Source organism: Camelus ferus, chromosome 15 (genome assembly GCF_009834535.1).
Source record: "Camelus ferus isolate YT-003-E chromosome 15, BCGSAC_Cfer_1.0, whole genome shotgun sequence".
Taxonomy (NCBI): domain Eukaryota; kingdom Metazoa; phylum Chordata; class Mammalia; order Artiodactyla; family Camelidae; genus Camelus; species Camelus ferus.
Window position 1 is genome coordinate 50,833,811 of NC_045710.1, and position 15,891 is coordinate 50,849,701.

The window sequence follows — 15,891 nt, forward strand, 5'->3', positions numbered from 1 at the left end:
ACCTCATTGCTGTTCACCCAGGACAGGGCTCAGCAGCCCGCGTGCACGGGGAATTGCTGGGAGGGGACAACTTGGGTGTTGCTCCCGAATTCTGGCCTGGCACCCAATTCCCCATTCCCTCGCCCCCCTCCCACCCGCCCACTCCTCCCACTTCTCCCGGGCCCTCCTTCAGCCCGGCATGTGGCTAGGATTTGAAGGACCTAGAGAAAAATAGGTCACAGGGAGGTGCAACCTGGGTTGCCCCCTCAGGGGAGGGTTTGGCCTAGAAGCTGCATTTGTTAGGGGTTGAAAACCAGACCCGGAGCCATAAGACCACCTCCTTCTCCACTTCTCCCACCCGCCAAGGCAAGGCCTCTGGCTGGGCCTGCCCCTTCGGGTCCTGGGGAGAGACTTCCTCCCATTGGCCCACGTGCCCTGGCAGATGGAGGTAATTCCTGTTAAAATGCTGTGCAGCCCTCGGTAATCAAGGGGATTGGGGGCTGGGCAGTGCCTCAGTTCCCAGGAACAGCAGAGCTGAAACCCCAGGGAGGAGTGGCCCTCTCAGCTCCAGGAGGCTCCAGGTCAAGTCCCCAGAGGCTCCTCAGAAGAAGGCTCATCCTCACCCCTGGCGCCCTCCCAGGCTGTTTCTCGCTCCCACAGGGATGTTCAGGTGGAAGCTTTCAGAAGAGGCTCATTCTATCCTCAGGAAGGGAAGATGCCCTTCCCACCTCCCATCAAAGGAGGCTTTGTGCCCTTAGTCTCCCTTTGGACCAGAGGGTTTTCAGATTCCCAGCCCTGCTGAGTTCCAGAAAGAGAGGCAGGAACTTGGAAGCAAATATGAGGTAGACCCTTAAGAGAGACGAATCCAACCATTCCTGGATCCAGGATGTCTGCCCCACCCCATCCTGCCTCTCTTCTTCCGGCTCCATCCCAAACCCCCCCAGGGGGAAGCTGTCCTCCTGCATCCAGCACCCCCATCCAGAACCCCCACCCCACCGCCCGCTCTGTCCTCCAGAACCACCCTTGGGCCACCCCCTGCAGGTGAACCGTTGACCCCCAGCCTTGCTGTCTGCCTGCAAGTCGCGGATCCTAGGTAGCTGTAAGAACCTATTTGCTAAGCAGATTCTAACCTTTTTTTTTTTTTAAAATAACCATAATTTTCCAATCCCCAATCAAGACCTGACAACTTCTTTAGGGTCACTTTGGAGTGTAAGAGGCAATTTGGATGCTAAAATTTAGTTTGTAATGCTTAGAGGAATTAAGATTTGATTAGGATTATGGAGAAAATAACTCAAAATATTTGAAATTGAGGGTGTCTTAGAAAACTCAAGATGTATCGTCACTGTATGTTTTCCATCTCCAAGCCAGGCCCTAGTAAATACTCGAATCTTCCTCCCATTTGCCATTCCCTCCCTGTTTTCTCCACCCTCTCCCATCCATTCCATTCATTCCCCAATCAGCACATTACATGGTTTTTCCATGAGTCAACCTTTATTGGTTTTTGAAGTAATGAATTATTGGCACAAGATCCAATGGGTTTCAAAGCAAATGACAGAAGGAAACACACATAGTGCAGGTAAAAAGACCCAACAGTGAAGAATCCCAGAGCAGCCGTGACACTCACCAAGGGGGCTGGGTCATGCTCGCAAGGACCCTGCAGCCAGGACCAAGCCCAGCTGAGACAGGTTACCTGGGCCTGAAGGTGATGGAGTCACATCTCAGGGGATCTGAAGGGGTCCCCCAGTTCTCTCTCAAAGATAATCATTTCTAGCCTTCTTGGAACCTTCTTTCAGCCTTCGAGTTTTTGCCACCAACAGCAGCTTGACAACCATGAGGACCCTCTCCCCCTCTAAGAAAGCCAGCCTGCTCTCCCTCACCTGTTCCTTTCCGAAGGGAAGCCTCCCCCATCAAGGGGAGGTTAAGGCCCCTGCAGAGCCAGGAGGAGGAGGTGGAGCCCAAGTGACCCCCAGGGATGCCCTTCTGCTCCACCAAGTGGGTCTTCCTGACAGTGTTTGGGGGGGGTGAGGAAAAGGAGGCTTCTCAACAGGAGAGCTGCTCCCTGCCCTCCTCTGAGGAGGGATCCTCCTCTATGAGCTCCAGGTCAAACTCATCTTCCAGGGACCCTCCCACAGGCAGCAGGCGGAACTTCTTCCCTTTCAATGTGCACGTGCGATGCTGGAAGTCCAGGACGGCATTGTGGTCCTGGAGCACGTCGGTCCCAATGATGGCTTCCTCCGCACTTGCGTTGGCCACGAGGAACTCTGCCTTCAGCTTCAGCTTGCCCAGGGACACCGCTGTGTCCCAGATGCCCAGGATCTTCATTTCAGCCCCGTTGGCCACTTTCACCACGTTCTCAAAGGGCCGCAGGGTGTCCAAGTCACCATCGGTGACCTCCTCCCAAAGGCTCGGGTGGACCACAGAGACCTGGGCCCCGGAGTCCACCAGGAACCTCACGGGCACGTCGCCAATTTTCCCCTTGAGGTAGTAACCCTTACCCATGCTGTTGGCAAAGACGATCTCCTTGGGCAGGTGGCTGTGGGTGGCCCTGGGCCCCCCAAAGGCCTTCAGGAGGGTCTCTTTCACAGCCCCATAGTCCTGCTGGTCCTCGGGACTGAGTCCTCTGTAGACCTCCAGGGCATCACCCCTGAGGGACTCCTTCAGGGACCTCAGCTTGGTGACTTGGTCCCAGTGGTTGAGGTCGTTGATGACCTCAAAGCGGTGCAGCCAGAGGTGCGGGGCCGCACTGGCTCCATCGAAAGGCTCTGGGGCGAAGGCACGCTCCCGATGGCCCTCCCGGCTGCTGGCTTGGCTCCCGGCCATCCCTCTGCTGTCCTCTGGAACTGCAGTAGCAACCCACACCAGGTAGAGAAAGCCACAGAGCAGTGTGGGCGCAATCACGCTGGAGAACAGGGCCTCTCTACGCGAAGTGTTCCTCGGTGCCCGTCCAGGGCAGGCAGGAGGGACCAGGCGAGGGTTGTATGACCTACTGCTGGGCGCAGAGGCGGGCAGCTGCTGCGGCCTGCTCCCTCTGCAGAGCCTTTTTGATGCCTATCTGGGCCCCCAGGGCTCCCTGTTCACCTTTGCTTCTGGAAGCTCCGCCCCTGCTCCTCCCACCCTCCTGCCAGCATCCTGTCCAACGAGCAGGATCAGTGCCTCACCCTTCTGCATCCATCCACGTGGGCTGGCACTGGCCAGCCCACGTGGCAAGAAGGGCCAGCCTCAGTCAGGGGGGTCTTACTCAGGTAGCCTCCCCAGGCTGTGTCCCAGAATAACAGATGAGGACACGGAGGACGTTAAGACATCACGGAAGACGTTAAGACATCCAGGTGTTTGTCATTAGCTGGAGGAGGAAGGGGGAGGCAGGAGCCAGAGGCCCATCAGCTTCTAGGCTGGGGAAGCCCCTTTGCCCTCAACCTCAAGTGACCCCTTCGAGGGGGTTAAAGGAAAGCAGCTTACATTTCCTGCACTCCTGCTTGGCGTGATGCACGGGTGGGTATTTCCAGTATATTCTGAACCAAGTGTAGAACACCGTATGATTCTCCTTCAGAGAGAGATGGAACAGGGTCCCAGAATCAAGAATGCCCAGAAATAGGTTTTTAAAGAAGGAGACACACACACAAGCATTTTTCATGAACACAATTGCTAAAGTCATTTCCCCTTGTTGATCACACGTGATTCAGAGTCAGCATTTGTGGGCTAGGCCCTGGCCTGTGCGTCCTCATTAAGGCTCTGAAGTGGGCTGGTGCCAATCCTGAACCTCTGGGAGTGGGTGCCGGGGTCCGGAATTGGGATCCAGCTCTGGGCGGGCCCCATGCTCGACTCCGAATTGGCCCCATGCTCAACTCCTCCTGGCTCACTTTCCAGGAAACTTCCAAGAGCCCTGTCCCCAGGCGCTGCAGCCCTCCCACTCCTACCCTCTTAGTGGGTCATTTATGGAAAGAGCAGCCAGGGAATTCCACTCCTTTGTTCCAAGAGGAGTAAACGTCCACCATGTTAGCAAAGCCAGTGGTGAGAGTCTGGAAGGCTTCAGATGGAGAAAGGTGGCTGCGGGACCTCTTGCTGGGGTGGAGGTGGGGCTGTGCCGGGCCACCCTGCGCCACCCGACAGATGCCCAGAGGCAGATCTGGGAGTCCTAGGGCTGGTGCCTGGCTGGGGCCTGTGCAAGGAAACTGGGACTGTTGGGGGTACCCACTTCTATGGCCCTGCTTAAATGTCACCTATCCACAGAGCCCCCTGCTCTGCCCCCCTCCGCTCGTGTGCCCGCTCCCATTTGAGCGAGTGTGGAGTGTGCTGTGCTAGTTCATTGACAAGTGTGCCACCTGCGGTGAGCCAGTGTGTATGACTGCCTTCAGGGTCTATGGGGAGAAACTTACTCCAGGGCCAGCAGGTGCTCTCTGCTGGGCTCCAGGCCTGGCTGAGTGCTGTCACCAAACGGGAGATGAAGACATGAGAGGACTGAGAACCAGCAGCACACCTGTGGCTCTGGGCTGTTTTTCTTGGCCCAGAGCCTGTTTCTCACCGGCTCCCTGTACCACTCATCAGCAGCGCCTGGCTGAATCCCCAAGGACCCTGACTCCAGTCCTGCCTCTGGGCAGTCCCTGGGTCCCCACCATGCCGAAGGACCTTGAGCCCTGCGGCTGTCTCAGCCCCTTCCACCTGACACAGTGAGCCAGCAGAGAGGCAGCTGGGTCAGCGCCTCCCATCACAGCTGCCTGGCTGAGGTGGGGCCATCATGCCATTCCAGAAGCCCAGAGGAGGGGGAAGTGGAGTCGTGAGAAAGGCGTCAAGGGCAGGTGGGTCTCTGAGAAGACTGCACAATGCAGACCCTGCACCCAGAGAAACGGCCCCACCCCCGCAAGGCCAGGAAGCCCCCCTGTGCAAGTGGACTTCTGCAGATAGACTCCCAGCCCCTGGGATGGGCACTGTCCCACAGCCCAGAGAACTGACCTAGTGGCTTCGTGGCTCCCTGGTATTCGCTCCCCGGAACACCTGGTCCCCCGGAAGTGGGAATGAGTGAGGAGGCTGGCATGTGACCCAGGGCAGTAAGAGGCAAGGTGGCTTGTCAGCTGGCAAAACAGAACTGCTAGATGCCAACTGTGGCTTTTCAGACCGTCATGGTGGACACTGAAGTCAGTCTCCCCATAGCTCTGGGCTAGAAACGGGAGGTCCCTGGGACTTGGGTCGTGGTACTCACTTGATTAGGTCTGGCGTTCATTTTGGCAAAAGTCATTTCACATCCATCACTTCAGTGAGCGTCATGACAACCTGCAGGACAGACCGGCTACTGTACTCCAGGACTCTGAAACACAAGAAACTCAAATGGCTAAATGGCGTGCCTGGAGCCCAAGCTGCCCAGTGCATGTAAGGGCACTTTGCAAATAAAGGCCAGGACGTGGGCGCGGTGGGCTCAGGAGGTGTACAGCTGGGTCCTGGAGCTTGTACTGTTGCTGGCCTCACTAATGGGGACAGTGATCTAATGGGCCATGAGCAAGAGCTGTTGCTAAATATTTTGAGAATTTTTTGAGCCAGTTGTTAAGCCAACTGGGGACTTGAAATTGAACTTGGTGGAAGTATTTACACCATAAAAATTGGCAAATTCAAACTCAAGATTTTTTTTTTCTGGAAAGCCAGCTTGTCATGAGGCCTAGATCTCTCTCTCTCTCTCTGGGGCAGGCAAAGCCCCATGGCCGGTGACTAACGAGTTTATAGTCATCTCCACTCCTGCCCAACCACATGGGCTTAAGTTCCCTCTCTAGTCCACCTTGCCCCCCACCCCCCCAACAACATTTACACTTCTGGGTCCTTTGAATTGAGGCAGGTGGCCCTCCTCAGGGAAGCCCTCCAGGGTGGCTGTCCACACAGTACCATCTGGGGTCCCGAAGATAGAAGCACACGGGTCTCATGGTTACTAGGGGAGCTGGAAGGGGTTGGGTTTAGGGACAGGTCCCTGGTGAGGATCAGGAACATGGTGACATAAGTTCTCAAGTTCCCTTAAACCTTGGGAGATGCCCACACCTGGAATGCCCCAGAACCACTCAGAAACCTTGGAATTGCTGTTAATGGTGCACTATGAGCTAGCCCAGCTGGGGCAGGCCAGGTGACACTGCCTCCTCCCAGGACCTAGGAAATCGTGGTTAATTATTGACAAATATAGGTAACGGGGTGGGAACACCCTCATGATTACCCATGAGCATCTCCCAAGTGTGCTCTGAGGCAGGCACCCCACACCTGACCCGAGAGGAGGGAGGCAAATCAGGACAATCAACAGGAAGGACTGAGTGGGCAGTCCCCACCCTCCACACCTGCCACTGAGACTCCAGGGCTGTGGGCTCTGCCCCCACCACTGCTGGCCCCACTCCCTGATACCTCTCTGCCATTCCTTCCTACCAGGACAGTCTTGTGAAACAGCACGAGCCCATGACGGGGACCACCAGGGCCCCTGAGAATTGAGGCCCTTGGTGAGTGGTGGGAATGCCCCGGTGGGGGTGCCGCCTGACAACTTCTGGGGGCCCAGAGGGGCCCCGAGAGGTCCTGAGAGGAGCCTGAGTCTTGTCTTCAAGCCCTGAGGGTGGTGGGCAGGGCCCCGGGGTGCAGAGTGGGCCTGGGAGGGCACATGCACATTCTCAGGAGATCATTTTGTACAAAGAACCAAAAGACACCTTACGGATTTTGGTGTCCCCAGCAGGACCCAGACTGCAACACCAGGAGGGGCAGGAAAGGTGCCACCAGTCCTTGCTGTGCACGGGGCTCTGCAGCTCCTCTCCAGGCTGCCCCTGGCGAGCCAGCACCCAACACTCCCATGGTCAAGGTCACCCTGGGAGCTGGATGGAGAGAGAGCAAAGGGGGATTCAAGGACTTTTCAAGACAGCAAAAAAAAAAAAAAAAAAAAAGGTTGAGGAGAGACAGGAGGTGTGCTTTCTCCAGCTAGGGCCGACTGCATGGGCATTCGACCTGCGAGGTCCCGTGGGGCCCTGCGTTCAAAAAGGCCTGAGCTTGGCTTGATGCTCTGTTGTTCTGTCTTGAAATTCCCAACAATTTGGAACAAGCAGCCCACACTTTGATTTTGCACCAGGCCCTGTAAATTATGTAGCTGGTTTTGTCTCCAATCTGATGGGGCTTCTCCACACACACACACACACACACACACACACACAACACACACCCTCCTTATCACACATATACACATGTTCACAAAACGCACTCCTCACACACTGCGACACATCCTGCACACAAAGACCCACATCAAACACACAGTCACACTACAGTTCTCAGTTCAAAACGCCTGAGAAATTGTGCAACACGCATGTGGAATTCTGCTCCCACCTTTGATTTCACAGACTTACTTGCACACACACTTATAGGGAATATTACAATCATATTTATTGGAGGCACCTGCTGTTTATTGGCCTCTGGGAACACATGCTGGCTCAGAAAGCTAGGAGGTCCCATCACCATGGCGTACAAACTAATGAACGCAGATGTTTCCCAGCCCGGTTTTGAAGAGTTGAAGCCCAGCATGTACGTGCAGGCTAAGCGGTGAAGCAGCCACAGCCACAGCCAGAAGTGGGTCAACTCGCCTTCTGCTCCCACCTGTGCGGGGCCAGGGACATGACACCCCCCGTTCCTCCTACCTCTGGGCTCTCGCCCCCATGAGCAAGGTCCCCCACTGCCTGCCTCACGCAACACAGCTCCTGCCCCAGTCTGTCCTGAGCCCCTGTCCCAGCGCTGGTGTGAGTGAGGAGGGTTGATGGCACAGCTCCAGGGAGCTGGGCCCCAGCTTCTTCAGGGATTGCACCTCAGTGGGTTATGGCATCAGGTCTTCAATCTGAAAAGAGGGGCAAAGAGGTGAGTTCTGCACAAGAATCTAGTTACGGATTCAGATCAGAGCCCAGGGGTGTCTAGGTGGGCTCTGATCAAAGTAAGGCGTGTGGGGAACCCCAAGGCACCAGCAGGTTCCCTATTCCCAAATCACACACCCAGCACCACTGTCCCTGAGCGGGAACTGCCCAGCACTCACAGCAATCATGGCCAAAGGCACCCTGACAGAACAGCTCTTTATTGGCTGGTCCCCTTTCTGGGTCCCAGGCACAGCTGTGGGACAGAGCACTCCTGCCCGAGGGGCCCTGGCCGAGCTCTCCACCGTTCCAGAACCTCTTCCTCCATTTGGGTTGCCCTGCACCCTCCTTTCCCACCTGGTTAGAAGCCCTACACCCGGAAGCCGCCCAGCTCAGCCCACAGCTGAACCCACTCTGTCAGCAGGGAGCAAGACACTCGGCGCCATCTGTTACCCTGGAGGGTCCCAGAGGGCCTTGGAGGTGCTTAGGGAACAGTGATCCCAGGCCTCAATGCCAGTGCTAGCCCTCCAGGCTGGGGTCAAGGCCAGAGCCAACCAACAGTTGGTCAGAACAAGTCACTGACTAACTCCTTAGAAGTTCAAAATACCCAGACTGGTTCTCTCCCTATCGTTACCTTTCAATCAAATATAAGGTCACTTAAGGTGTTCTGAGGGCCTCCCCGCTCCCCTCCCCACTGCCCAGCCCTCCAAACTGGGTTTCTGCCTTCCTCCCAATTCCTGATGCCCCCACCCTAGACCAAGCCCCATCCCTTCCTGCTCTGATTTCTGCCACCCTCCCTCTGGGCCACAGAGGCCTGGGGCTTCTGCTTGGCCAGAGGGACCGGCCCTAAGGAAAGACCCCATGCAGAGCCCCCTCCTCCTCTCCCAGCTCCCTGGTCCCTTCCACTTCACTGAGGTTGGGAGTGGGACTCGTAAGGTAGTGCAAACAGCTCTGGAGACGTTAACCCACTTTTGACAAACACTCCTGAAATTTATGAAATGTTCAGGCAAATCAAAATATAGAGATGGAGTATTCTCCAAGCACAAGAGGGCTTGTAATGACACCAGGAAACGCCGGCTTAAAGCTCAGCACATGGAGGACTTCTGTCCGACTTAAAATACCTCAAAGGCACCTTTGAACTGTCCCTGAAATAGTTTTAATTGCTGCTAATGATAACTGGTATCGTGGGCAACACAAACATATAAAACAGCCTCAGTGCGGGGAACTGCTTCTTTTGAATCCACTGCCAGCTCGGCTTTGCTCCTGGACTTACAGGAGATGGGGGCACAAAGGGAGGCACCTTCCCTCTGGCCTGTCAACATGGTCTCTCTGTTTTCCCATCTGGAAGAAGTCAGGGAAGGCAGGAAAGGGAAGAAGGAAAAGCCAGCGGAGCTCCAACACGAACGGAAATCTCCAGGTTACTGGCAGAAGCAATAACAGACATTTATCGAGCACCTAGTATGCGCCAGGCACCGGGCTGGTGGCTATAAATCAGCGTTAAGGCACTCTGAGTCTACAGCTAGGTAGGGATGGGCAATGCCAAGTAAGTGGGTTGATTCAATTCCAGACATACTTCTTGAGGCCAACCCTGCTTCATGTTGTGAGATGAATCAGACCTGAGCCCTACGTCACAGAGTTCACAGGTGAGTGGGGGAGAAAGACTCAGATGCCCCAATTCCAGAGAGATGAGCATGGGCGGTGGGCGCGATGGCGGCCCAAGGAGCACTGAGCACCTTAACCCCCCCAAGGAATCAACCACTTTTATCCAAGAAAAACAAAATTGAAAGGAATGTTAAAGGGGAGACCTGCATTAACACTGAAACCAGGGAGTGAAGGCATCTGCCAACCACAGACTTGGACTGATTGTTGTTGCTCCTGGCAGACTCTGTGGAAGGATTCGGGGGTGATAGCCCTGGGACTGAGCCAGCTCAGGTGGACAACCAGACAGAAAGGCAGTTAGCCTCGGGACAAAACAGTCCAACTGAAAATATTTATATGAGCATAGAAAAAAGACTGGAAGGAAATACACCAAAACAATGACAGTACTTGTTTCGGGGTCATAGGATCACAAAGATCTTAATTTTCTTCTATATTCATTCTGAGAATATATTCTTTAATAAGAAAAACAGTCTTTAAAAATAAACTTGTTCTTGCAAGTTCTGTAACTTTAAAGTTATTTCCAAAAAAAAAGGTTTTAACCAGGAATATGTGGGAAATCTCTGTCCCTTCTGCTCAATTTTGCTGTGAACCTAAAACTGCTCTAAAAAATAAAGTCGATTTAATTTTTATAAATTTTTTTAAATTAAAAAAATTTTAAGATGGGGGATAATAAAATAACGCTGACAATAGTAACCACTGTTGAAGCTAAATGAAAGGCATAAGGGTTCACTTGAGTTTCCCGCAACTTTTGGGTGTGTTCGAAAATGTTCCATAGTAAAAAGTAAAATAATAAATAAACAAAAGCTCCGTGCCAAGACCCTCCCAGCCTGGCCTGTGCTGTTCTGGGCCCGCTGCCCAGCAGTCTGCATGTCACCCAGTCTTGAGTACCGGCACCACTGGTCACCCAGGCCAGGCAGGCTCCGTGTGCCTGCTGGCTGTCCTCTCCCACGTCCTAGTGCAGAGATTCTCAGCTAACTCCTGCCTGCAGCACCAGCCTGCACACTGGGCCCCAGGCTCCGGGCTCGGCACACAACCCTTCAGCCCCCTTCCTTCCCCCAAACCCATGGCAGCGAGACACCAGCCTCGTCCCCTCCTGCCAGGGCTCCTGCCAGGGCTCCCCTGTCCTGCACTTTCTCCTCACAGGCAGCATGCACCAGTGAGCACGCACCAGGCTCTTACGTCTTAAAAAACAACCCCCTTGCATGGCCCAGCATCCCCCTTAGTCAACGACTATTTCTCTCCTTCCTTCTCAAGTCAGTTTCCAGAAGGACTGGCCATACTAGAGGGACCACGGCATACAGATGCCCTACTGTGGGGCACATGGGGCTGAAGGCCACCCCTCTCTCGCCAAGCCAGCATGCTCCAGATCTGCCTGGAGGAAGGGGTGCCTTGTTCTAATTCGCACAAAAGCGCCATATGGTCCAGATGCAGCCCAGCTTCCCTCTGCATCACCGTGTTCACTCCACTCACTCCCCAAGCCCCTTCTGTCCCCTCCACCCTGCGCTGCACCCTTGCAAAGGCATCAGTGACTCCCATGACCACATCCCCAGGGCCCCACAGAGAATCTGATTTTCTTTTTCTTTTTTAAATTTATTATTTATTGATTTTTATTTTCATTTTTTCCCCTTAAAGGAGGCACTGGGGATTGAACCCAGGACCTTGTGCACGCCAAGCACGTGCTCTACCACTGAGCTACACCCCCACCCCCAGGAATCTGATTTTCTCAAGTGTTTGCATTGCTGCTTTTCCTCCTAGGTCTTTTCTGCTCCACTGGCTCCTGGGACCCAGGTTTTTGCATCGTGTGCCTCAAAGACGACTCCTCTCCATCTTTCATGGAGCCTTTCTCCCTGAGGATCCCTCCACAGCCCATTCACTCTCATTCTCCACTCCCCCTGGTCTGTACGCCTGGCCTCACCTCCCCACCTTGCTCCAACTGCCCATTGCCATGTCCACCTCCACGTCCAAGTGCCACTTTCAATATTCAAGGCATTGTCCTCCCCAGACTTGCTGTGCCCAATGTGTTTTTTTTTAATTGAAGTATAGTCTATTTGTGTTTATTTCTGATGTACAGTATAGTGATTCATATATATATACATTCCTTTTCATATTTTTTCATTATAGGCCAGTACAAGTTATTGGATATAGTTCCCCGTGCTATACAGTAGAACTTTGTTGTTTATTTTATATACAGTAGTTAGTATCTACAAATCCCAAACTCCTAATTTATCCTTCCCACCTCCTTTCCTCTCCTAATAACCATGTTTGTTTTCTATGTCCGTAAATCTGTCTCTGTTTTATAAATAAGTTCATTTGTGTCTTTTTTTTTTTTTTAGATTCCACATGTAAGTGATGTCATACAGTATTTTTCTTTCTCTTTCTGGTTTACTTCACTTATGACGATTTCCAGGTCCATCCATGTTGTTGCGAATGGCATTATTTTATTATTCTTTATGGCTGAGTAGTATTTCATTGTATAAATACACCACAACTTTATCCAGTCATCTGTTGATGGACATTTAGTTTGTTTCCATGTCCTGGCTAATGTATATAGTGCTACTATGAACATTGGGGTGCATATACCTTTTTGAATTTAAGTTCCCTCCAGATTATATGCCCAGGAGTAGGATTGCTGGGTCATATGGTAAGTCTATTGTCAATTTTTTAAGGAATCTACTGTTTTCCATAATGACTGCACCAAACTACATTCCGACCAACAGTGTAGGAGGGTTTTTTCATACCCTCTCCAGCATTTATCGTTTGCTGCCTCACGTGTTCTTTATCCAGGCAAAAGGTACCACCATGGAGCCAGTTTCCCGAGTTAGCAACACCGGGGTCATCTTCACCTCCCCGCTCCTCCCACTGCCCCATCCAGTCAATTTTGGGCGGCCACGTTCTGCTGGCTCCTCCGGAGTCTCTCCCTCCCACCCGCCCTCTGCACCCCTACTGCCCCACCTCAGGCCAAACTACTGCAATAGTCATTCCACAGGACTCCCCGCCTGCTGTCCTCTCCCTGTTAATCCACTCTCCTTGGGCTGACAGAGTCCTGAGATGGAAGTTACTTATGTTATTCTTCTGCTCAAAACTCCTCCACGGCTCCTTAGGCCAAAACAAAACCCTGACTCTCAATCTGGCACGGGAGGCCCCGCCCTAGCTCACGCTCCACCTACACCAAATGACTCACAGTTCCTCAAACATGCAGGGCTTTCTTGTGCCTTTTCACAAGCCACTCACTTGACCAGGCAAGCCTCCGCCGTGCCCCTGTTCTCCTGGCGAACCCTGACTCTTCCCTTTGTAGTCATCTAAAATATTGCCACCTCCGGGAAGTCTTCTTTGATTTCCCCAGCAGACTTAGGGGCTCCATCCCCTAAGCTCCCATCACAGGGACTGCAATCCTCATGCCACCTGCAAGCTGCCAGAGGCCAGGGCCAGACCCACTCCAAGTTGGGGCACCAGCATGAAGGTCATGGTCTTTCTGGGTCTTTGCTCACGTCATTCCCTCTGCTCATCCATCCCCTAAACCCTGCTCACCTTCACCTTTTCCCAGGAAGCACTGCCTACTCTTCCTCAGCACTCGCTGTCCTCGATGGCTGTGAATGTCAGGCCTGGAGGGGTGCCTTCATCTGGTACATCAGTAGCATCCAAACTCTTTTTTTTTTAACTGTGATCATAGTAAGAAAGACATTTGTCACCATATCCTAGTACACAAATGCATTACAACATATGAAATTTATATACCCATATACAGACATATATATAAAGCAAAATGCATTTACTACATGACATGATACACTCTGATATTTTCGATTTTACTCCATTTCTTTTTCTTTTTTTTTAAATGCTCGTAATGACACACTAAATTAAGCTCCCAAACCACGAATCGGTCCCCACCCACCATTTGAAACCTCTGCTGTAACCAGTGAGGGTCACTAAGGTTTCCGGTACCGGAGCAGGGTGAGTAGAAGGGTTGGTTAGGACAGTGCTTCTCAAATGTTCAAAGGGAAAGGACCCATCTTGCACATTTCCAATCTGTCATGTACTTTACTTTTAAAAAATACAATGAGAAGGAATTATTAGAAAAGAAAAAACAACAAAGATGTAACAATACACGAGCCCTGATTTGTTACTGTGAGCCTGTGGGGACACTGCGGAGTGGGGCGCGCTGGGAGGTGGACGCCAGCCTGGGGCCTGGACTCGGCCACGAACCGGCCATGGGCCGTGGACAAAGGACTTAACCTCTCCCAGCCTCTGGCTGTGGGCTGTGGACAAAGGACTTTCTTCCAGCCTCTGCTTCCTCCTAGGATCATCCTGGGAGATTAATAAAACAATCCACACCGCAGGGCGGGGCCCAGACTGGAACCTGGTGGACACCCCACCTCCTGGCACTCACGGTTAGGATTCTGTCGTACCGGTCTTTCTGAGACAGCCTCATCCTCTCAGGTCCCTTCTCAGTCCCTCATGGTCCACTTCTGCCAAACCACCTCAGCTCCTCAGTTCCTCTCAGTCTCAGAAGGTGGCTTGCATCCTACATGGCAGAGAAAATAGTGAGCCCCAGGTTCTGTCCACTCCTCCTTTCTCGGGGACTCTTCACCCATCCAGGATTTTATGGCTGAGTAGTATTCCACTGTGTGTGTATGTGTGGATATATATATATATATAAGATGCCAAGATGTGGTGTATATGTATATATCTTTATCAATTCATCTGTTGATGGACATTTAAGTTACTTCTACGTTCTTGTCCATTGTACATAGTGCTGCTCTCAACATTGGGGTGCATGTATCTTTTCGAGTTAGAGTTTTCTCCGGATATGTGCCCAGGGGTAGGATTGCTGGATCATATGGTAAGTCTGTTTTTAGTTTTTTAAAGAACCTCCATACTGTTCTCCATAGTGGCTGCACCAATTTACATTCTCACCAACAGTGTAGGAGGGTTCCCTTTTCTCCACACCTTGTCCAGCATTTATTATTTGTAGACTTTCTGATGATGGCCATTCTGACCAGTGTGAGATAATACCTCATTGTAGTTTTGATTTGCGTTTCTCTAATAATTAGTGATGATGAGCATCTTTTCACGTGCCGGTTGGCCATCTGTAACATACATTTAAATTAAATGTGTATTGTTAACATTTTTTTCCATAAATTTCTTAAGTCTAGACAGTCAACAAGACAATAAATCAAGCCCTGATCTGTGGTGTTTGTCATTTTCCATGGTGTAATATTCCCTCCATGGCTGACTTCAAGCCACCAATGTGATGTTACTGAAAGCAGAGGTGGGAAGAAAAGCACAGTGATACAACATTATATAGTATTTCCACAGACGTAAGAGATGTAAAGAATTTTAAAAGCATGAACAATAAAATATTGTAAAATTCTTAGGAAGTGATGCATTTTGAGTATTTATCTTTGTTTTTAATGTAATTTATTTAATTACAATTTAATATAACTTTTTCATAATAACTAGGTTTAACCACTGTCTCACAAAATTCCTGAAAATGTAACAATCAGCTTTTAAGAGCTGGTCTGATCTGAGCATACCTGGATCTGACCCTCACCCCCAGCTCAGCTCTGCCCTGAATGGGACTTTCAAAAAGCTCTACAAGCCTAATGGCCCCTTCCAATGTATATTTTTCAGGTCCTACCTTATAAGCAAAATTGAACTCCTTTTCTTGCTCTCAAACCTGCTCCTCTCCAGGGCTGCCATCTTGGTGAAGGGCTTCACTATCCACCCAGGGACCCAAGCCAGAAACCACAGCGTCACCATCCTGCAACCCTCACAACTTCTTCTCCGGTACCAGGTCACTGCCATCTAAACCCCTCACAAGTTTGGTCCTGCTCTCTGTCCCCGGGCCTGCCCTGGATCACAGTCCCATCATCTTCTCCCTGGACCCCCATGACCTGGCCCCGCCCCTCCTGCCCACCTTCCTCATGGCATCAAACCACTCATTCTGTCCTGCCCTGGTCTGTACTGGGCAAAGTCAGGCTTCCCAGAGCCCAGTCCTCATTGTCCCTTGTCCCATCTCTCCAGATCCCTCTCTTGGCATGTTCTGCACACTTAACCTCTGCTCCACCTGCGGCCCCCCTAAGGCATCCCACCCTCCCAAACCAACATGACTTGCACATGCCATGCCCTATCCCTGGAATGCCCTTCTCCATTCAATCCTGTTTCACAGAGTCTTAGTCATTCTTTCGGGCTTACCTCAAATACCATCTCTGTCATGAGCACCCCATACCAAGCAGAATTCATTCATTTGTTCACTTAAAGCATTCTTTCATTACTAATATCTCTTCAGTGCTATGTGCCAGATTCTGTGTTAGGTGCTGGGGACACCAAAATAAGCCAGATTCTCAGCAAGTGCTCAGTCTTATAGGGGAAACAGAACCAAGGCAATCAGCGCCCTGGCAGATAGAGCTCTGCAGAG

The 15,891-nt window shown here is 51.9% G+C and overlaps 1 protein-coding gene and 1 non-coding gene across 5 annotated transcripts; both read right to left on the reverse strand.

Moving 5' to 3' along the window:
- Window positions 1-1,451: 1,451 nt before the first annotated feature.
- Window positions 1,452-14,001, reverse strand: ASPRV1 (aspartic peptidase retroviral like 1). Of its 4 annotated transcripts, none has more exons than XM_032497747.1 (5): window positions 13,880-14,001; window positions 13,002-13,131; window positions 6,644-7,804; window positions 5,174-5,278; window positions 1,452-3,520 (listed from the first exon to the last, which is right to left on the reverse strand). In XM_032497747.1, the coding sequence occupies exon 5, from the start codon at window positions 2,797-2,799 to the stop codon at window positions 2,020-2,022; it is 780 nt and encodes a 259-aa protein (XP_032353638.1). In that variant the 5' UTR covers window positions 2,800-3,520; window positions 5,174-5,278; window positions 6,644-7,804; window positions 13,002-13,131; window positions 13,880-14,001; the 3' UTR covers window positions 1,452-2,019. The 4 variants fall into 4 exon arrangements, with proteins under 4 accessions (XP_032353638.1, XP_032353637.1, XP_032353639.1 ...); XM_032497746.1 differs by having other exon boundaries at window positions 1,452-4,135; XM_032497748.1 differs by lacking the exon at window positions 6,644-7,804 and having other exon boundaries at window positions 1,452-5,278.
- Window positions 11,104-11,175, reverse strand: TRNAA-GGC. Its single transcript has one exon. It is a non-coding gene; the product is annotated as a tRNA-Ala (tRNA).
- Window positions 14,002-15,891: the final 1,890 nt, after the last annotated feature.